General features: G+C 45.3%; 1 protein-coding gene across 2 annotated transcripts in view; it reads left to right on the top strand.

The window, feature by feature from the left end:
- The window catches only part of RTN4IP1 (reticulon 4 interacting protein 1), a 27,448-nt gene extending 5,954 nt beyond the window's left edge, over positions 1-21,494 (top strand). The window contains exons 3-10 of one of the 2 annotated variants that reach the window (XM_053288881.1): positions 299-367; positions 1,849-1,973; positions 6,520-6,568; positions 7,236-7,372; positions 11,414-11,597; positions 12,248-12,340; positions 16,377-16,423; positions 21,369-21,494. In XM_053288881.1, coding sequence (XP_053144856.1) covers positions 299-367; positions 1,849-1,973; positions 6,520-6,568; positions 7,236-7,372; positions 11,414-11,597; positions 12,248-12,340; positions 16,377-16,423; positions 21,369-21,462 — 798 coding nt within the window. In that variant the 3' untranslated portion in view covers positions 21,463-21,494. The remainder of the gene's footprint in view (positions 1-298; positions 368-1,848; positions 1,974-6,519; positions 6,569-7,235; positions 7,373-11,413; positions 11,598-12,247; positions 12,341-16,376; positions 16,424-21,368) is intronic. The other variant, XM_053288959.1, reaches the window with a different exon arrangement.

Here is a 21,494-nt window from a genome sequence, read left to right as displayed (position 1 = left end):
GTTGAAGCAGAGGTTGCAAATCTTGCTAAAGACTCTTTCTATATCTTGCCTGTTCTGTAGTGCTTCATGAGAGTATGGGGAATAGCCCCAAAGGAGAAAATTATGGGTTTCGGTTTGGGGAAAGCTGCATATATTATACAGCACCTTATTGTAAAATGAGCATTTTATTCATTGTTTCTTGTGTGAGAATAGATCATTTTTCTGGAGGCATAGAAAATGTACTACTTGACAGAAAGCTACTTTTTATAGCTATTGCACTGAGCAACATATCTGAGCTTTGGGCTTCTTCTTTTTTAAGGTATGGGCAGCAGTTGCTCCCTGGAAGCAAGGCACCTTGTCTGAGTTTGTGGTGGTGAGTGGAAATGAGGTAATGAAACAAAATCTTTGCTTTGAAACGAAGCACTCACCCCCACCCCGAAACATCACTTTGTGAACTTAATTTTACAACATCTTCTTTATATATAATTCTCCAAGGCGTACCCGTTACTAATCCCATGTGTGGCAGCTCTCACGAGAGTTTGCAGGCAGCTGCCTGGATAGCGACAGGGATGGGGGAGAAAATGGCAGTGGTGGGTGGGGAAGGAAAGTGCAGGCCAGACCGGCCAGTGAGGGAAAGCACCACCGGAGAGCAGGGAGGGAAAGCGTTGGCCAGGCCGGTGGGTGGTTGGGTGGGGAAGGAAAGCGCCGGGCCGGTGGGCGGGCTAGGAAGGAAAGCGCCAGCCAGGCCGGCCAGAGAGGGAAAGCAGACTGGGAAGGGGAGAATGAACTGGAGCTGAAGTGGGGGGGAATGAAAATGGGGAGAAGAGACAGGGAGAACTAGGGGCGCAGATGCTCTGCGCTGGATCAGCTAGTTTATAATACAATCCTACATATGTTTTCTTAGAAATCAGTCCCACTGACTTCAGTGGGACTTGCTCTCTAGTAAACTTGTTTTGGATTGCAGCCTAAAACTTCACAAGCTGATCAACTTCACAAGCTGACGCTGTGGTATGTTGCATACTCGAGAAGACAAGTTAGTCTGCTGGAGTATGCAACATACCATAGCATTTCCACTATTTACATCTCCCTGATCTGAAACAGTTAACCTCCTTACCTTGTGTATCCTCCCATGGGTCCACATCACAGTGAGCCAGAGTGGTGACTGCAATAGCACACTGCTTCATTCCCCCAGCTGGCAAAATCAAGCACTGCACAATGACCTTCGCATTGGTAATGAATGAGAGGATGAAAATGATGATAATAATAAACTTTATTTGTTAGCCGCATCATAACACATTGTTTTCTGGATGGATTGCAACATAGGATTAAAACATAGAATAGAAACACATATTAAATGAATGATCTGGCAGCAGCTGTTGAGCAGTCTTGTGGGTTTCCATGTTTTGACACATTCTTATATCTCCCCATACACAATTCTCTGGGTGGTTCATGATTGAATTTCTTCTAATAAAATTCAGTGTCAGGGCAGTGTGTAGGGGGAAGGTGACCTAGGAGCAATTTTTATTTATTAGGTAGCTTCTGATTTACAAGATTAGTATTACTTTTTTTGAATAGTATCCACATGTATAAGCAACACATCGCCTATGCCATTTTTTCTTTATGTCTGTGCATATGTTCAAATGTCTGTTCTTTTTCCAGTTCTGAAGCTTCCAACCATGTGGCAAAATAGGGACTTGTTTAGACACTGAATGACATACATGTGTATATTCATATGCATCCTTCTAGGGAAAATGTCATATGTGAAGCAGCCTGAAAAACAAGAAAACCCAGCTGCTGGGGTTTGAAAAGCTTCCTCTCTTTTGGCCTTGAGTAGCACACAAGTTTTGCCTGCTTTTTTGCTCTGTACAGATCTCAAGAAAGCCCAGGTGTCTCAGTCATCTACAGGCTGCTTCCTTGCCTTATGTTGGTCTGACAACATGGTCTGCAATGAGCCAGGTTGGAGGCCTAAAGGAGGATAACTGCAGCAATAAAAGGTAAGTAACCAAAACTGACATATTAAGAGGTTGGCATTGGAGTGTCTTGTAAAGCACATTTACATGTATTTAAGTGAGAGAGAAGCTTCTCCATTATTTTCATCTATGTGGGTGGTTGCTCAGTTATAGTGCATCTTGAAATATTTTGGACTACATAAATTGTGGCTTAAAATAACTCTTGTATTGAAGCTAGCTCGCACAGGAGAGACTCCTCCGGGGAGTTGGGATCTCCTAGTGTTGTTGTTGTTTGTTCGATTTTTGTACCGCCCTTCCCAAAATGACTCGGGGCAATTTACACAGAGAAATAATAAGATGGATCCCTGTCCCCAAAGGGCTCACAATCTAAAAAGAAACATAAGATAGACATCAGCAACAGTCACTGGCGTACTGTGCTGGGGGTGGATAGGGCCAGTTACTCTCCCCCTGCTAAATAAAGAGAATCACCATGTTAAAAGGTGCCTCTTTGCCAAGTAGCAGGTGATATGATCATTAGGGGCATAGAGAGATGGGTTTGTGACCTGCGTTTAGACCACAAAGTGACTTGCCTGCCTGGAGTGAAGATTGCACACATCACACAGTGTCTAGATAGGCTGTTGGGCAGTGTTGGTGAGAAGTCGGCTGTCATGCTGCACAATGGCACCAACAGTGTTGGGAAATGCAGTCGGGAGGTCCTGGAAGGCAAATTGAGGCTGCTAGGTAGCAAATTGAAGTCCAGAAACCCCAGGATAGCGTTCTCTGAAATGCTACCTGTTCTATGCACAGGACCACTGAGACAGGCAGAGCTGAGGGGTCTCAATGCATGGATGAGACAGTGGTGCCGGGAGGAAGGGTTTAGATTTGTTAGGCACTGGGATACATTTTGGAGGAAGCGAAGCCTGTACAAAAGGGATGGGCTCCACTTGAACCAAGATGGAACTAGACTGCTGGGGCTCAACATCAAAAAGGTCACAGAGCCACTTTTTAAATTATGCCTGGGGGATTGCCGACAGGAACTGGGTGGTATCTGGTTCAGCAAGCAAACTCCATTGAAGTGTGCGGGTACAAATGTTTCAGATAAATCAGAAAGAGACAGAGTACAACCAGGAGTAGAGCAGAAGGAAACACATGACAGCTAGTCAAAAAGGCCAAATGACAGTAAGGGAGATAGCACACGCCAATGCTAGGTAAGACATTTGGTGTATAGGTGTTCATATACCAATGCCAGAAGCCTCTGAGCCAAGATGGATGAGTGGAGTGCCTGGCTGCTAATGAAAACAGAGATGTAGTGGGTATAACGTAAACCTAGTGGAATGGTGAAAAGGGGACAGATGCATGTGTGGATCAATAACTGGTTGAAGGATAGGAAACAGAGGGTAGCAAAAAATGGACACTTTTCACAATGGAGGGAAGTAGGTAGGGTGTGCACGGACCGGTCCAGGGCCATGCAAAAGGCCTCCGGACCGGTCTGGAATTTGGCCGGTTCGGCGCCACGCCCCCCCCCCACTCTTCCTCCTCCAGTGCTGGACATTTCTAAAACGTTATTGGGGCGGCAGAGTTCCTCCCTGCTGCCCCTGCCCCCGTCGTTGTCTTCCAAGTTAATAAGCAGAAAAAGCTGGCGCCACGCATGTGCTCGTCACGGCATGTGCGCCCGTTGTTGCCGCTGGCGCACGCGCCACATACATCATTGTGATGTATTGTTTCTGCTTGTTAACTTGGAAGACGACGGGGGCAGGGGTGGCAAGTGGGAACTCTGCCGCCCCAAGAATGTTTTAGGAAAGTCCAGCACCGGAGGGGGAAGAGTGGTGGTGGGGGGAGTACTAACCCCCCCCCCTTAAAGACACACTCTCCCCAGTGCCGGACCACGCCTCCATGGTTCCGTGCACATCCCTAGAAGTAGGGTCCCCTAGGATCTGTACTGAGACCAGTGGTCTTTAATTTGTTCATAAATGCTCTAGAAGTTGGGGTAACTAGTGAAGTGGTGAAATTTGCAGATGATACCAAGCTATTTAGGGTAGTGACATCTACAACAGATTGTGAGGAGCTCCAAAAGGATCTCTCCAAACTGGGTGAGTGGGTGACAAAATGACAACCATGGTTCAATGTAAGCAAGAGTAAAGTGATGCATATTGGGGGGAAATCCCCAACTTCACATATACACTGATGGGGTCTGAGCTGTCAGTGACTGACCAGGAAGCCTGTACATGACAGATCTTGCTGTCGTGGTAGACAGCTTGTTGAAAGTGTCGAGTCTGTGTGTGCAGCTGTGAAAAAGGCGAATTCCATGCTGGGGATTGTTAGGAAGGGGATTGAATATAAAACTGCTAATATTCTAATGCCCTTATACAAATCTATGGTGCGGCCACATTTGGAGTACTGTGTCCAGTTCTGGTCACCATTTCTTAAGAAGGACATTGTAGAACTGGAGAAGGTTCAGAAGAGGGCAACCAAGATGATCAGGGGCTTGGAGCACCTTCCTTATGAGGCATCTGGGGCTTTTTAGAAAAAGAGGTGACTACAGGGAGACATTATAGAGGTGTATAAAATTATGCATAGAGTGGACAGCGAGATATTTTTCTCCCTCCTTCAGAGGGGCTTAGACAAATTCATGGAGGTCAGGTCTGTCAGTGGCTACTAGTCTGGTGGCTGTGGGCCACCTCCAGCATTAGAGGCAAGATGCCTCTAAATACCAATTTCAGTGGAGCAGCAGCCGGAAATAGGGCATGCCCTCAACTGTTGCCTATGGGCTTTACAGAGGCGTCTGGTGGGCTGCTATGTGAAACAGGATTCTGGACTAGATAGGTCTTGGGCCTGATCCATTAGGGCTGTTCTTATGTTCCTACTATGTCAGGTACAATAAAATTTCATAGTTCAATCAATACGTTCTTGCTCTCTGTATATCATGTATGTTCCCAACAGTCCTGTGTGATCAGTTACTGTCCCCCCTGCCTTATTTCACATCTGAGGAGTTCTGTTACCTCACTGCTTGATCCTGTGAACTCCTGTCAGCACAGAAGCTCATAGGAGCAATCTGTGAGGTTTACCGTTAGGGATGTGCACAAAACTGGAAAACCCGGTTCGGCTCTAACAGGACCCGAACCGAACCTGGTCCTGTCTGGTTTTGTGCACACCCAAACCGGCCCTGGCTTGAATTTGACCCCAGTTCAGGGGGGCGGGGGGGGCGGGTCGAGATCGTACGGGTAAGGGGGAATCTGGTAAGGATTCCTCTTTACTAGTACAGGGGAAGGGGTGACCAAGGGGCTTGAAGAAAAAGAGTTGAAAAATTCAAGGCAAATTTTTCCTCCACTCCGTCCCCATCTCTTTTCCTTCAGGCCCCCTGGTCCCCTCCTTTACTGCTAAAGGGGAATCATTACTGGATTCACCTTTACCAGTGATTTTCGAGCTAGTTTGAGCTGAACCGGGCCAGGTTCAGGTTGACCCCAACCCCCTCAAGCCGAATGGCTCACACACCCCTGCTTACTGTTTCTTGTTCTTAGCTGGAGATAGATGGAAGAGTTAGAGTTTGCTTTCCATGAGAAGCAAGAAAAGATGCATTCAGGAAGGATTATTTAGTATGTGTTTAGATATTACGGTGTTGGCCTGCTCTTCTCCTGCCTCAGAGTTCTCCCTGTAAGGCCTACTCTCTTATACGTTGTATAGCATAGTCTTTGTTTTGGTCTTTGACCAGCATAACTCTCGTATACTGAAAGTACTCCTGCTGTTGACTTAAGATCCATCATCAGTAAGGAAGTTCTTTGAGATAGATGGGTAAGGGACTGCTGGTTCATTAGCTATACTCTTTTTTCCTTGTTTTATTTATCTTTAGGTCTCTCTCTACTAGTAGAGAGTAATTGAGCCTAGTAGCCTTCTCTCTATACTAGTAGAGAGTAATTGAGCCCAGCCAGCTGCTGATCCAGCCCTTAGCACGTCTGTTTGACTGGTGTAGGTTTCTAAAGATAGAAGAAGCATAGAAACCAGAAGGTGTTCCTGGCTGCCTTCTGTTTTGAGTAAGTTTCCTTCACGCATCTGAGAGTGCCAGTTGTGTTGTTGGTTAGTATCTAAACCCCTGCTAACTTGGCAGAGAGGCACCTTTTGATGTGGTGATTCACTTTGTTTGGAGGTGGGAGAGTAACTGGCCGTGTCCACCCCAGTACCTCCAGTGATTGTTGCTGGTGTCTATCTTATGTTTCTTTTTAGATTGTGAGCCCTTTGGGGACAGGGATCCATCTTATTTATTTGTTATTTCTCTGTGTAAACTGCCCTGAGCCATTTTTGGAAGGGCGGTATAGAAATCCAATCCAATCTAATCAATCAATAATAAAAAGCCCCGTAATCATTTCTCACCACTACATTGGAGGGCACCACATTGCCATCTTGTGCTAGCATCTTCTCTTAGGTTATGTTCACTTTCAGTTTGTCATCTCATTGTTCTAGTGTTGCCCTCTATCATTTGGAAATTATTTTGCCCTATAGAGACTCTTTCAGTTTAGCTCCTTTTGATTGTTGGAGTCTAGAAATATGCGCCTAATGGGCTAATCTGCTTATTACCTGGAATTGTTTTTGTTCACAGGATATTGATCTTTGGTGCGTCGGGTGGAGTGGGTACCTTTGCTATACAGGTAAATAAGTTACAACTGGTTCTCTAGGCTGAGATTTCGAGCCAAAAGGGAAAGACCCCTATTCTGATACAGTGAGAGACTTAAAATGTCATTCCACTCCGTTATTTTCATGTTCTTATATGATGTGATTATCTTATTACTTTTGAGATGCGGCATTACTGCATTTGCTTTTGGTCTGGAGGTTGTCACCAAACTCACTTGAAGTTGTGGTGTAAACAACAGGTGAAGCATTTTAGAATGCTTCATTTACAGAGGAAGCATTTTAGCCATGTCAATTAGCCACAATAGCTCGAAGGAACCTCCTCCTGAGGCAATGTCCTTCCAAATAGCAGTTCTAGAGGGACAAATCGCAGGAGGACTCTTGCTTTTGTGATCTCCTTGTGTGTTTTCTGGAAGCATCTGGCTGCCCGCTGTGGGAAGCAGGGTGCCAGGAGAGGTGGAGTGTTAGTTTGACCCAAGAGGATTCTTTCTGTGTTCTTGAAATGCTAGAAACTACTTAGAGAAGTGCGAGCCTTATGACTTTGAGACCGCCACTCCTATTGATGCACAATACAAATTTACTCTCACTTGGGTTAGAAAGTATTTGTTCTGGTGGAACAGGTAGAAAGCAGATTTTAGTCCGGGAGCCTTTACTTGACCATGTTTGTCACGTGTGTTCTTTTTTCAGCTAATGAAAGCCTGGGGTGCTCATGTGACAGCCGTTTGTTCTCAGGATGCCAGTGATCTGGTAAAACGTCTTGGAGCTGATGATGTGATTGATTATAAATCTGGAAGTGTGGAAGAGCAGCTGAAAATGTTACCACTGTACGTATCCATGCAGATAAATGAAAAGTGCATTCGGTGAATGTCTTCAGTCACTTAAGGCAGTTCTGCACTTGCCTGGTAACTTTGAACCGGTTGCTAGGGGTGTGCGTGGCTCGGAGTCCCCCCCGGTCCGGCAGGGGGGGACTATGACTTTAAGCGGGGGGGTAGTACTCCCCCCCCCCCGCCGCGCTTCCCCCTCCGGCGATGTTCCTTTTAAAAATCTTCTTGGGGCGGCAGAGCTCCTCTCTGCTGCCCCTGCCCCCATCGTCGTTTGAAAAGCTTTAACAGAGACGAACGCTAGCGGTGCGCATGCGCTCTGCGCGGCGCGCACACTCGTCTCTGACAATGCAGCGCGTGCGCCGCATACGTCACAGTGACGTATGCGGCTCGTGCACTGCAGAGTCAGAGACGAGCGTGCGTGGTGCGCAGGGCTCATGCGCACCGCTAGCGCTCGTTTCTGTTAAAGCTTTTCAAACGACGACGGGGGCAGGGGCGTCAGAGAGGAGCTCTGCCGCCCTAAGAAGATTTTTTAAAGGAACAGTGCTGGAGGGGGAAGCGCGGCGGGGGGGTGGGGTGGAAGTACTACCACCACCCCCCGCTTAAAGTCACAGTCCCCCGCCCAGCCGGACCTCCGGACCGGTTCGGCGGTCTGGTCTATCATGCCGGACCAAAACCATGCACACTCCTACCGGTTGCCTATCTTTGACAGTTCTGCAGTAGCAGTAACGCAAGATGACTTAAATTACTGAAGTCTTCTGTTTTGCAAAGTGGTTGCAAGGCTGAATCTTTACATTACTTAACATCATGCCCTTGTATATGAAGTCTGCAAAGTTCAACACACTACCAACTACAGAGGGTATCCCTTTGAGCTTGGCAGGACTTCTTTCTGAATAGGGATAATGCAAACATCACTGCTGTTGCTTCTCAGTTTCTAAGGGCTGTTCCCCAAATGGAACAAGGAAGACATATTTGTACCTCACTTTCTGCAGAACGCCCTTTCCTCACACTTTCCTTCCACTATTGTGGTGAGGGTTTTGCATTTTCCAGTCATTCTGAAAGCAGTATTTAGCTGGAGAAAGGGCAGTTTTTCCTGTAACTGCATTGTTGCGATAGCAATGAATAAGTTTATTTTATTGATTTATATTTCTACCTCTCCTCTTCCTCATATGCATTAGTGAGGTGTCTGTCTATATGTAATCACAATAAAATAACATGATGACAGCTGTTAGAAGGGTAACAATTAAAACAGACTATAGGGATGTGCACGGAACTGGTTTCTGTGGTTGGAATTCAAACTGGACTGTGGTTCCATGACCTGGTTTGGTTAAACGAACCAGGCGGTCCGGTCTGTTTGGCCAAACCAGGTTGAACTGGTTTGGCAAGCTGGTAAAGGGGAATCCAGTGAAGATTCCACTTTGGAAACAAAAGGGGAAGCCTTCACAAAAGACTTCTAAAGGGCAGCCAGGAAGGGTGGTGAGATGCACCTAAAAGTAGAGGATAAATTCCTCTTCTTACTGCCCCTGGCCCACTGTGGAGCAGCAGCGCTCCCTCTCTTCAGCAGCCCATGTGCGGCAACGCAGCTCCAGCAGTGACCGAGCCTCAACACATGCGCAGAGTCCATTTACATCGACATGCTGACCACACATTGCTTCTGCTCCGTCGCCACGCATGGGCTGCTGAAGGGAGGGAGTGCTGCTGTTCCTCAGTGGGCCAGGGGTGGTAAGGAAGGGACCTTATCATCTATTTTTAAGTGCATCTTGCTGCCCTTTAGAAGCCTTTTGTGAAGGCTTCTCCTTTGCTTGTAAAGGGGAATCCTCACCGGATTCCCCTTTACAAGCACACCAAACTGGTCTGCCACAAGCCGGGCTTGGTTTGGTCCGATCGCCAACCAGCCAGCCTTCTTGAAGGCCGGCTCAGTTCATGATCGGACTGGTTGAACTGGCCTAGTTCGTGGCGAACCAGTTTGTGCACTCGGACAATACAGGATAACAAGGTAAAAAAAACTACAGTAGTGTTCTCAGTCTCTTCCTAGAGGTAATCAAGAATTTGACCTGGTGAAGAGAAGGAGAAGAGGAGTAAGGTGCTGCAACCTAAAACGCTCTTCTCATTGTTTCTGCCTGCCATCCAGAAGATGGGGACACTCTGAGCAGGGGGTCTGAAGATGGTCTTCATGGTCAGGCAGGTTTGCATGGGAGCAGGTGGTTTTCAGGTGCCTTGGCCTCAAGATGCTTAGGGCTCTAAAGCTTAGCACCAACACTTTGAATGGCTGTATATTAATTTTGAGATGGGCTATACAATGGTTTTCATTTGCCTTCTCCAAGTGAAAGGAAACTCTTGTGAGTTTTGTGAACCCTCTTTAAAGAAACATTTGGGTTCAATGCAGTCACCGCCAGAGTGGACCAGCATGTGCACACACAAGTGCAGGGAGGAGGGAAAGCACTGAAGCCTGCCCTTGTCCACCCACAGCTCTCCTTTTGCCTCAGATGCCTTAGGCTTAGGGTTGCCACAGCTGGGTGGAGCCAGTAAACCCACAAGGACAAGCTGGGCTGTTAATGTACTTGGGTTCTTCAGTGCTGCTCTGTGGCATTGCTTTGATGCAGTCATCTGGAAGCAGTATTACACTGTTGGTTCTATGGGGCACTTAATAAAATACTGTGTTCCTCATGAAAATTCAGTGATGCCTGTCCCCACAGGCAACAAAGTTCCATTTGGTTCAGTGGGACTTATGATATGTGCTTGGGACTTGATTTCCGTTGGCAAATCTGATTGAACTGAACAAATTCCAGATGCCTGGTATCTTTTAAAGGGGTTTCTCAGAGTCATTGTTGGTTAGTTGTTTCTCTCCAGCTAATGACTGAATTGAGAAAGGAGAGAATGGAGATGCAAGGAGACAGAGTTTTGAATTTAATTAGTCATGGTGTATTGCATATTGGTAGGTTCGAAATGTTGCTCTTTGCAGCCAGATAAATGTCTCATCCTACATTATTTATTATTATTATTATTATTATTACTACTACTACTACTACTACTACTTTAGAGCATTACAACTGCAATAATAACATAAATTATTGAGCAGTACTTCTGGCTGTCAGAAGAATGACTTCATAAATAGCCTGATGCTGCATAACAGACAGTTACTAATTGAAGACTTGTTCAGTAGAACTATGAGAGGGAGGAAACGGGACATAACCAAAAGTCACTCTAGTGTTTTGCCAGTCTGCCTTGGACAACCTGGCTCTACAGCTGCAGGTTAAGTTTTTAAAATTGCCGTATCCAGGTTTGAAAGGACAGGAGGACAATACAAAACACTGGAATGCAATGAGTTGGTAATCGTGTGGTTTTTCTTAAAAGCGAATGAATGAATGGTGTCTATTCCAAATAAATATACAGGCTTACCTCACTATTCACGGACTCACCATCCATGGTTTCACATATCCACTGTTGGGAAATGGACACCCGACCTCAGCATACGCAGAGAAAACACAACCAAAAGGAGTCAATTCCACATATCCGTGGGTTGGGGGTGGCCACAAATGTCCTCGGAAGTCATTTCCGGCCGCCATTTTGTGGAGGAGAGCTGTTTTATGGATCATTTGTGTAACAAAAAACAACCACAATTTTTCTCTGAATTTTGGGTACTTTTGGACTTGTGGGTGGCTTCCTTGGAACCTTGAAGGCCTGTGGCACATGGTAGAGGACTTTATTTGGCCCTTCTTTGTGTTTTTTGGGTGCTTTGGTGTTTTGTTTTGTTAAGTCTGGGAACCTTACCCCGTGATATCATAGACTCAGTGCTTCATTATCCACAGTTTCATTACCCACGGGAACAGAACCCCTGCGGATAATGAAGTCCTCCTGTATTCCAGAATAAAGGGTTAGTGTGGCAGCAATCTTGCTCCCTTCCAATGATACTACTTCCAAGTCACCCAGAGTCCACCCTACCACCACCTCATCTCAGAGTCGCATTCCATTTCCTTTGACACTCTCAACAGATGATGGTGTTGCCATTCTCAATAACTTCTTTGCATTTTTTTCTATTGGTAGGTTTGATTTTATCCTAGATAATGTTGGTGGGTCCACTGAAAAATGGGCTCCTGATCTTCTCAGAAAGTGGTCCGGGGCCACATACGTATCTTTGGTAACACCCTTCTTAGTGAATGTGGACAGGCTTGGTGTCGCTGATGGCATGTTACAGACTGGAGTGACCATTGGTGCGAAAGCGTTAAAGGTATATTAGCAAGCCCAAATGCTTTAACTTTCTTCCCATTGCTATTAGGGATGTGCATGGAACCGGCTGATCCAGTTTGGTTCGAGTGCGAACTACACTCGAACCTGACCAGACCAGTTTGGTCCGGCCACCCTTTGAACCCCCAGCCCACCCCGGGTCAGTTCAGTCTGGTCTGGGGGGGTTTCGTGAAAAATAAATAAATAAATAAATTCTTTGCCTCCTGCACCTTCGGGGTGTGTGTGCCTGTGAAGGTTCCCCCTCCCCCCGCCGGCCTCGATAATCACTACTGCAGCCCAGTTTACTGCTTTTTCCAGCTCGTTTGGGCCTGAGTATTTTGGCGCAGTGGCCATTTTGGCTGCCACCGAGCATGCACAAATGGCCTCTGTGAGACCTGGCATGGTCCAGGGCCTCGCAGAGGCCATTTGTGCATGCGTGGTGGCCATTAAAAAAAAAATTGCAAACTGGCAGCGGGGTTAGGTCCTGATCCGGATGGAACCGGGGGGGAGGGTCGGTTTGACCCCAAACCAAACCCCAGAACTTTTTTCGTACATCCCTAGTTGCTTTATGTAGTCAACACTTTTCTGGTATGTTTGGAGGTTTTGGGTGGTTTTTTTGTTCAGTGTTGACCACGTGCTTGCTTTCTGCTACAGCATCTTTGTAAAGGGATCCATTACCGGTGGGCATTTTTCACACCGAGCGGCCCATTTCTGGATGAAATAACTGCTCTTGTTGATGCAGGGAAGGTATGTTTGAATTGGTAATTTCTTCTTTGCTTGTTTACTGAAACGCTTATGGTACTGGTTCAGGTATGTCATTCATAATTAAGAATGACATACCTGCAGGCTTGTGCTTCTCTTTCAGTCTGCTGGCTTTTAACAGCATTTGCCTTTTAACCTGGTTTTAAGGCTGTATCTGCCTTCCAGAGAAGAACGTCCTGGTCTTCACTGTCATGTTAACTCCAGTTAACCTAGAAGCTCAGGTGTGCTCTGTGTATGTAGCAAAGTGTGTGCGCGCACACACACACACACATATCAACAGGGTCAAGATGAACAAATCAGCAATGATCCAAAGAATTAACTGGAGTTATTTCTTTGGCTCACTGCTGATTTGTTCATATTGACCTTTTTGTGTGCAGTTTGCTACATACACAGAGCACACCTGAGCTTCTCATTTTGCCTGCATACCTTTCACCGTGATAATCTTGACAGTTGGTCAGTTTCTCATGTAGCAAATAAGAAAAAATGCACCAGAGGACTATTGTATCTACAGCAATACGCCGCTTCACTGCCCTTCGATGATCACTTTCAGGCAACAGTAGTAAAATCTCTATGACCTTGAATAAACCCATAAGCAATGCTGCATCGCCACTTGAGAGAGTGGGAATACCTCTTTCCTTCTGGTCACTGTTTGCTTGGAAAGATTTTGAGGCTGCCTCTGTGTATGCAATAGAGGAGGGGTGTGGCTTTAAGCCATCTGCGTAAGACTCTGACCAGGTGAATGCTAGTGCTATTGAAAATGTCCTTCATCTGTTTGTGGATGGCTTGGTGTTCCTTTTGTCATAAGATTAACAATGAAGGTAAAAATGTTTGCTTACTCTTTTGTTCTCTGTCTTTACTGAGGGCTAGTCTTAATGTTAAAGCCATTAATGAAAGCACTGTACACAGCCCTAAACTAATCCTTTTTTATTTGCATAAATGTATGCCATTGTTCCATTTTGTGTGTGTACCCCAGTTAAGTCATACTTTTGGGAATCACAGATGAAATAGGGCAAGAGAAGGACCAGGCTCTCTCTTGCCATGCAAGGCAAATGTTTGCAAACTACCGTGTTTCCCCGAAAATAAGACATACCCATAAAATAAGCCGTAGCAGGATTTCTAAGCAGTTGTGCAATATAAGCCATACCCCGAAAATAAGACATAGTGGTGATCTCTCCTGGCTCAGTAGCAGGCTGCTTGCTGAAGCTTTTCCTCTATCCCCCTGGTGTTTGTGTGGGGTGAGAGAGACCCACAGACAGGGGCATAATGATACCGGTAGGGGTGGCAGGCTGCAAGCTGAGGCACACGGTAGAGGGAAGTACGGTAAAAATCTCCTCAGAAAATCTCCTCCTCAAAAATCTCCCCTCCTCCTGGCAGTGGCGGGCAGCGGCGAGAGTAAGCACAGTGGTGGCGGGAGGCGGCAAGAGTACGCTGGGAAGCGACGCCGGGCCAGACGGCAGGCCTCGGCGTCGCTCTGCGCACTCCCGCCCGCCACCGCCATGCTTACCGGGTGGGAGTGCGCAGAGCGATGCCGAAGCCTGCCGTCTGGCCCGACGTCGCTTCCTGGCATACTCTCGCCGCCTCCCACCACCGCCGCGCTTACTCTCGCCGCTGCCCACCACCGCCAGGAGGAGGGGAGATTTTTGAGGAGGAGATTTTCTGAGGAGATTTTAACCGTACTTTCCTCTACTGTATGCCTCAGCTTGCAGCCTGCCACCCCTACCGGTATCGTTACGCCCCTGTCTGTGGGTCTCTCTCACCCCACACACACACCAGTAAAGCTGCTGCTCCCCAACACTGATCAGCAACAGTCTGTGGGTCTCTCTCAACTATAATTGAATAAATGTAGATTGTTGTACCACACTTAATAAAAATAAGATATCCCCTGAAAATAAGCCATAGTGTGTCTCCTTGAGGAAAAATAAATATAAGACAGTGTCTTATTTTCGGGGAAACACGGTATTACATCAAGTGGATAGTTCTGTGCTTCATTTGTTGTTAAAAACTTAGATGATAAAAAACAGAGGGGCTAAATTGAAAGAAGATCATTCCATAATGCAAGATGCATGGTGAAGACACCCCTCTTTACTCTGGGCTTTGACTTATAATGTAGTGGTTCTTCCCCTCTCAGGCACTGTATTTTTTATTTTATGATGTATTTTAATTATGTTTTATATTGGTTTTATTGTAACATGCTCTGAGACCTTTGGGTATAGGGTGGGCTAGAAATGTAATTTAATTAATTAATTAATTAAGACTGATTAAAGCTGGTTCAGAATTCTCTGCCAATTATATTCTCAGTTTGTGGATGAAAGATGTTTAGTTTAATTTTCAGATGTTCCCAAGCTTTGCTGTAGAATCTTTTCACTCTTTCGAATATAATTTGTTTGCAAGGCTGTGAGGATAAAATTCAGATGCATTGTCCAAAGTGGCGAAATTGCTCTGTGCTGAAAAAGCTGTCCTTTCTCCTGATTTATGCAGTCTTCTCTGTTGTGAAGAGCGGCTCCTCTCTGAAACTGGGGCACTTGTATTGTATACTCCTATAAATGTTTGCTTTCATAAGCTAAGTTTCACTTAGTGATGCAAACAGATGCGTGCTTGGTGTGTTTTCTGCTGTAGTCAGCTTGTCCCAGTGACGGGTTCTGTGAGGATTTGGGTGCTGACTTTAGGAATCTGGGAAAGGGACAGTAGTTGCAATTTGAGTCCCAGAAGAAGAATAAACACAGAATAGATAAAGTGAGACAGCGAGGGATGCCTATTAAGGGGGGAAATGCTGCTTAAAAGCAAGATGTGTCTGGAAGAAGAGAGGCATAAAAGTGAGATGCAGCTGTGAGATCAGATCACCTTTCACATTTATCTAGGATTTCATAGCACTGGTCAAATAAAACAAACAAGGCCAATGGTGAACATTTAGGGAAGACTCCAAAAGCAGTCTTCCACTGCTTGCCTGCGGACAATTCTACAGAAAATCCATCCTTCTCATTGTGAGAGGCAAGATGCCCCTTCTAATGCACCTGTGTGTGCTATGGGGGCCGCATGCAGAACTGCTGTGCTAGAAAGGTTAGAATGCAGCCTAAATTGTTCCTTGGTATCAGAAAGGAATGTTGCTAATGGGAGGAGGGGAAGTAAAAGGTCCTTCTATATGCTCTGATAACTTAAACATTGTTGCACTACTTTTAAGAAATAGTGCAGATTTTCAGTGTCATTCTCTCTGTAGTTGTGTTACCTGGGCTGTCAGTTACCTAGGATGCTAGCCAGTGAAGAACAGGCAATCTAGCTCTTTCTTTTGGTAACCCTATTTGCTGCCCTTACATCTGACTCCTGCTTTTTGCCATCTGTAATAATACATTCTCTTTGAGAACTGCTCCCGCACTTGCTGCAGGAGTATTGAATGACTGATTTTACTATTTCTCAGCCACTTTTTGGTCAAAGCCTTTTTGGTCCCAAGCAGTGTATATTGATGCATGAAAGCAATTACAGTGTGCCACATCACAAAAAGAGCAGCACGATAAAAATATCCTCAGCAGTAGGCAAGAGAAATAACCATTCGGCGGTACAGCAGTCAAACCACACTGAAGGCCTGCTTCAGTAATGCTGTCTTCAACAGTCTCCAAAAGGACAAGAGGAAAGAGGCTAGGAGAGCCAGGGGCTTGCAGAATCTGGGCACCAAGAAGTCCTTGTCTTGTGTACTCACCTGTACCTTAGAGCAAGGAGTGTGGAATAGGGTCTCCCCAGGCAATCTCGATTTGCAAGCAGAATCCGGCAGGGGCAGGCAGACGGAGCTTTGTTTCATTGTTCAGCTGTTAGGTTCCTGAGAAGATGTGCCATTGTTCCAAAAGTGAGTCATCTTGATTTGAGGTCTCTATTCTACCTCTGGTGTCTAGCTTATGTTTCTTTTTTAGATTGTGAGCTCTTTGGGGACAGGGAGCCATTTTATTTATTTATTTATATCTATGTAAACCTCTTTGGGAACTTTCGTTGAAAAGCGATATATAAATATTTATTGTATTTGTATCCCAAACAGGTGGCGCTCAAGCCTCGGCTTGAAGGCCTCCCACGCCATCCCCTTAGGTAATTGGTTCCATTGTCAAACTACTCTTACCATTAAGAAATTTCTTCTAACGTTTAACTGAATCTACCCTCCTGAAACCGAGGCTCCTGAGACCTAGTCATACTTTCCGGGGCAACAGAGAACAAGTCTTTGCTCTCCTCTGTGAGAGCCCTTCAGAGATTTGAAGAATGCTATGATGTCTTCTCAGGCTAATTATGTGGAGTTCCTTCAATCTTTGCTCATAGGGCTTATTTTCCAGGCCATCTCTGCCCTCCTCTGAACCTGTTTCAGTTTGTCTTCATCCTTCTTAAAGTGCAGCACCCACATTACTCCATCAGGTCTAACTACCGTAGTATGAAATAAAGTGGAAGTATTACTTGTGACTGGAAACCATGGTTCTGTTAATGCAGTCTTAAATCGCATCAGCCTTTTTTGCAGCTGCATCATGCTGCTGACTCTTGATCCAGCTTGTGAGTAGCTGTATCCTGAGCTCTTTTTCACATGTACTGCTGCCAAGTCAGATGTTTCCCCATTCTATACCATTTGCTTTTTCTCGTAGGTGCAGAACTTTGCATTTGTCATTGTTGAATTTCTGCCCAGTATCTATATCCTGTCCTGGAATTATTTATCCTCTCTAATGAGGCAGAGTGTAGAACATTGTTCCTTCAGCCCTCTTACCTTCTCTTCCAACAGAACAATCAGCTTACACTTTCTGCAAGTGTGGTCTCTGATGCTTTCAGGCATGGAAACAAATATAACATGCACATTGTAGTTCACTGCCTCAGAGCCCTTGTTGCCTACCTTCTTACCTTTTCATATTCCCCAGCTGTGCTTCTGGTGATGGAATGACCTCCCTCCCTTCCTTCCTTCACGAAAGTTGCCCGAGGTCCTATGATTTAGGAGATGATTTAACCTTTTGACTGCTGGTGGAAAGAGGGTGGGGATAGCAAGAAGCCCTGGTGAACAACAGCATCTTCAGCAGAGGTAGCTGGGCAAATGTGCAGATGAGGTGCTGTCTCCCCAGCCCACTGCTCCACACCTTTTAGATTTGGTCTTTGTCGAGTCCCTTGCTCTGTGGAGGAAACTGCTTTCCCCCCCACCCCCTTTTTAAGGCTCATGTTTGAAATTAAGTGAAATGATTTAGAGCTCACTCTTGCCAAGAATGTACACTAGACAGTGTATGTAATTAGAACCCAGGGGGTGTGTGTGTGTGATATATTTAATTATGTATAAAATAATTTCAGACTAGCATGTCTGAATTTGTGCATATAATCCTTTCCCTCCCTGGACTTCATCATTTTAATCCCATTTCCCTGAACAAACAAGTGTTCTGTGGCTAGAGGGCTGTAGTTCACTGCCTCAGAGCCCTTGTTGCCTACCTTCTTACCTTTTCATATTCCCCAGCTGTGCTTCTGGTGATGGAATGACCTCCCTCCCTTCCTTCCTTCACGAAAGTTGCCCGAGGTCCTATGATTTAGGAGATGATTTAACCTTTTGACTGCTGGTGGAAAGAGGGTGGGGATAGCAAGAAGCCCTGGTGAACAACAGCATCTTCAGCAGAGGTAGCTGGGCAAATGTGCAGATGAGGTGCTGTCTCCCCAGCCCACTGCTCCACACCTTTTAGATTTGGTCTTTGTCGAATCCCTTGCTCTGTGGAGGAAACTGCTTTCCCCCCCACCCCCTTTTTAAGGCTCATGTTTGAAATTAAGTGAAATGATTTAGAGCTCACTCTTGCCAAGAATGTACACTAGACAGTGTATGTAATTAGAACCCAGGGGGTGTGTGTGTGTGATATATTTAATTATGTATAAAATAATTTCAGACTAGCATGTCTGAATTTGTGCATATAATCCTTTCCCTCCCTGGACTTCATCATTTTAATCCCATTTCCCTGAACAAACAAGTGTTCTGTGGCTAGAGGGCTGATGCATAGCTGTAAATAGATAGTGTTTTCATTGTCCTGCTAATCTGCACATACTCTCACGTCACCATTTGCTGAATGTATTTGCCTGACTGTCCGCCTGTGCACAGGAAGAAATATTTGTCTTAGTCAGGTTGATTGCAGTAAACACTCAATGACATATTGTGCTGGGTACACAGTCAGCCCTTTTTGGGTTTACTGAAACAATGAGTCTAGATCAGCCAGCCAGAAAAAGTATTTCATGTGCCAGATTGCTGTGATCATCAGTTTAACGTTCATGTCGCTTCTCTGCATTGCTGAGGGCCAGCAATCCAATCAGACCACAGGTCGTCATTAATGTAACTTATGAGTTCTGAGCATTTTGCAGCAGCCTTTTAAAATGATCTCAGGTTAAATCCAGGGCTCTTCTCAATGTGCTACTGCACTTGTTTTGTTTTTAAAAGATAGCAGTATGAACATTGCAGAATAGTGGCAGTATGCCCCCTTGAGATCAGTCCTATGAACCACATCTTATTTGTAAAAAATCTAGTGTGTGTGGCATAGCAGTGCGGCCTGGACAAAGAAATACTACCAAGTCTCCTCCTCTGTCAACCATCAGCGTCCACTTTGCCATTTGTGAATAGTGAAGTGTGTGTTATGGGGATTATCAGGCTGGAAATTTATGAGCTGGAAAATTCAGCTGGAATTTACATATTCCTTTTGAAAGAAACGCGCGTATTAATGTGTGGGTGCTTGGCATCCAAAGGTTTGCAGGGAGCTGTGTGACAATTGCAAATCTTGAATATTCTAAAGTTTGTCAGTATTTCAAACAAAAGGAGAAGACAGATGTTCTCAAGAGTGGTGGGAGTGGTTTGTGGCACCCTTTCTTTGTATTCTGATGTATCTCTTTTCAAGGGACAGAATGCAATTTGTCTTTTGATTATGAAGCTTTACAAACAGTAGCCTCATGTACCAAGTTTCTTTTTACAAGTGTGAGGAACAGAAACATGTTTAATCAAGTGTTGTAATTTTCAGAATATATGCTGATGCAGGCAAATCTCACTATTTGCGGACCCAACATCTGCAGTTCTGTGTATCTGCGGTCCAGTAATTGACACTCGACCTCTGCACATGTGGGGGGAAAGGGTTAATTTCTACGTATCTGCAGTTTTGGGGAAAGGAGCAGTTTTCGGAAAAGGACCCATTTTGTGGCTAGTTTTTAAAAACAACCCCCCCCCCTTTTCACAGAAAAATGGGGGACAGGGTGGGTGGGGGGGCATTCCTGGACAGCTGGAGTCCCACAGAGCATGGTAGGGCACTTTTTTCCTTCTGGGGTGTGTGTTTTGCTGATTTTTACCCATTTTTCCAGCCTACAGGAACCTAACGCCCCCCTTCCCTTAATGTCCTGCCTTAATGCCCGGTTATCTGTGGTTGTAGCGTAGAACGCAACCCTCGCATATAGAGGAATTTACCTGTACTTACATTTATGAAAAGGCAACATTAGTGAGCCAGTGTGATGTTCTGGCTAGAAAGTTGGAGTATGACCTGGAAAGCTGGATTCAGATCTCTGATCAGACCCAAAGCTTATTAGTTGATCTTAGGCCAGTCAGTTTCTGTCTCTTAGGCTAGCCTATCTCACAAGTTTGTTGTGAAGATAAAGGTGAGCAGGGGATACAAATGTCCTAAGATCAGGCCATTTGAGTTTATGGGCCATATATTGAGAGGTGCTTCTCAAACGACAGTATCTGTGCTTAAGTGATCGCTGTCTCTTCATGTGCCTTCTCTGATTGGGAGGTTGGTGGCCAGCAAAAGCCATATATCATGGTCCCTAGAATTGTGGATGATACCTTCTGTGCCCATTTCTAACCATTTTTTCAGGTCATCCATCCATCCGTTCCTCCTCCTTCCTAGTGATTTCCCCCCTGCTAGCTTTCCTTCTAGCGTTAGTTGTAGTATTTGATATTTTACTCCTCTGAGGATATGTCCACAACAGTGTTCCCTATAACAGGAATTCCCAGATGTTGTTTAAGTAAAACTCCCAGAATCCCCAGCTGCTATGGCTTTTGTTTGGGGATTCTGGGAGTTGTAGTCAACCTCTTGGAGTCCCTGTTAGTGGCAGTACTGATACACAGTACTCCAGTTTGTGTCTCTTGGTTGTATTTATGTGTTTTTGCTTTTCAAAGTACTTCTTCATTTGTTGTTCTGCTGGTCCATATAATCACATATAGAAAACTATTGCTCCATAAATTGGTTACTTCATTTCTCCTGGCATTCCTTGTAAAATGCAGGTAGGAAAGAGCAGATATACTTGCATCAGTAGATGCCTATCTCCTTTTCATAATACTGAGCCCTTTCACATGACCACATGGGGGGTGGTGGTTTGGGGGCAGGAAGAGCTCCTACCCTGGTAGCCACAGACAAGCAGACCTCTGTTTGGGTCTGCAAACTCAGCACTTACATGATCCAGGTAGTCATGGTCTCCATTGCTGAAATTGGCAGCTGGGTTCTATGATTGAGAGTCTCACTCAGCTCTATCTTAGAGATGCCAGGGACGGAATTTGGAACCTAGATGCTTTTCCCAGAGTGGCTCCATCCCTTAAGGGGAATATCTTACAGTGCTCACATGTAGTCTCCCATTCATATGTAACCAGGGTAGACCTTGCTTAGCTAATGGGACAAGTCATGCTTGCTACTACAGGACCAGCAAGTCAACTGCATCCTTACATGGTGAGAGTCAGATGCAGCCGAGTAGGTAACCCCTGATAATGTGGCAGAGGCACCTTTTAAATGTGGTGATTCTCTTTTATATAGCAGGGGGAGAGTAACTGGCCCTATCCACCCCCAGCACAGTACCTCCAGTGACTGTTGCTGGTGTCTGTCTTATGTTTCTTTTTAGATTGTGAGCCCTTTGGGGACAGAGATCCATCTTATATTTATTTATTTATTATTTCTCTGTGTAAACCCCCTGAGCCATTTTTGGAAGGGTGGTATAGAAATCAAATCAAATAAAAAAATAAGTATTTGTTGCAGTGGATAAAAGAATAATTGTCTGCTTTCTCCTGTAGATTCATCCAGTTATTGATCAAGTTTTCTCATTCTCTGATGTCCCCAAGGCCTTCCAGAAGATGGAGGAAGGCCATGCACGTGGTAAAACAGTGATCGATGTAATTAATAAATAATAGTGTAGTGAC

This window comes from Hemicordylus capensis, chromosome 1 (genome assembly GCF_027244095.1).
Source record: "Hemicordylus capensis ecotype Gifberg chromosome 1, rHemCap1.1.pri, whole genome shotgun sequence".
Lineage (NCBI taxonomy): Eukaryota > Metazoa > Chordata > Lepidosauria > Squamata > Cordylidae > Hemicordylus > Hemicordylus capensis.
This window is presented reverse-complemented; position numbering and strand designations above follow the sequence as displayed.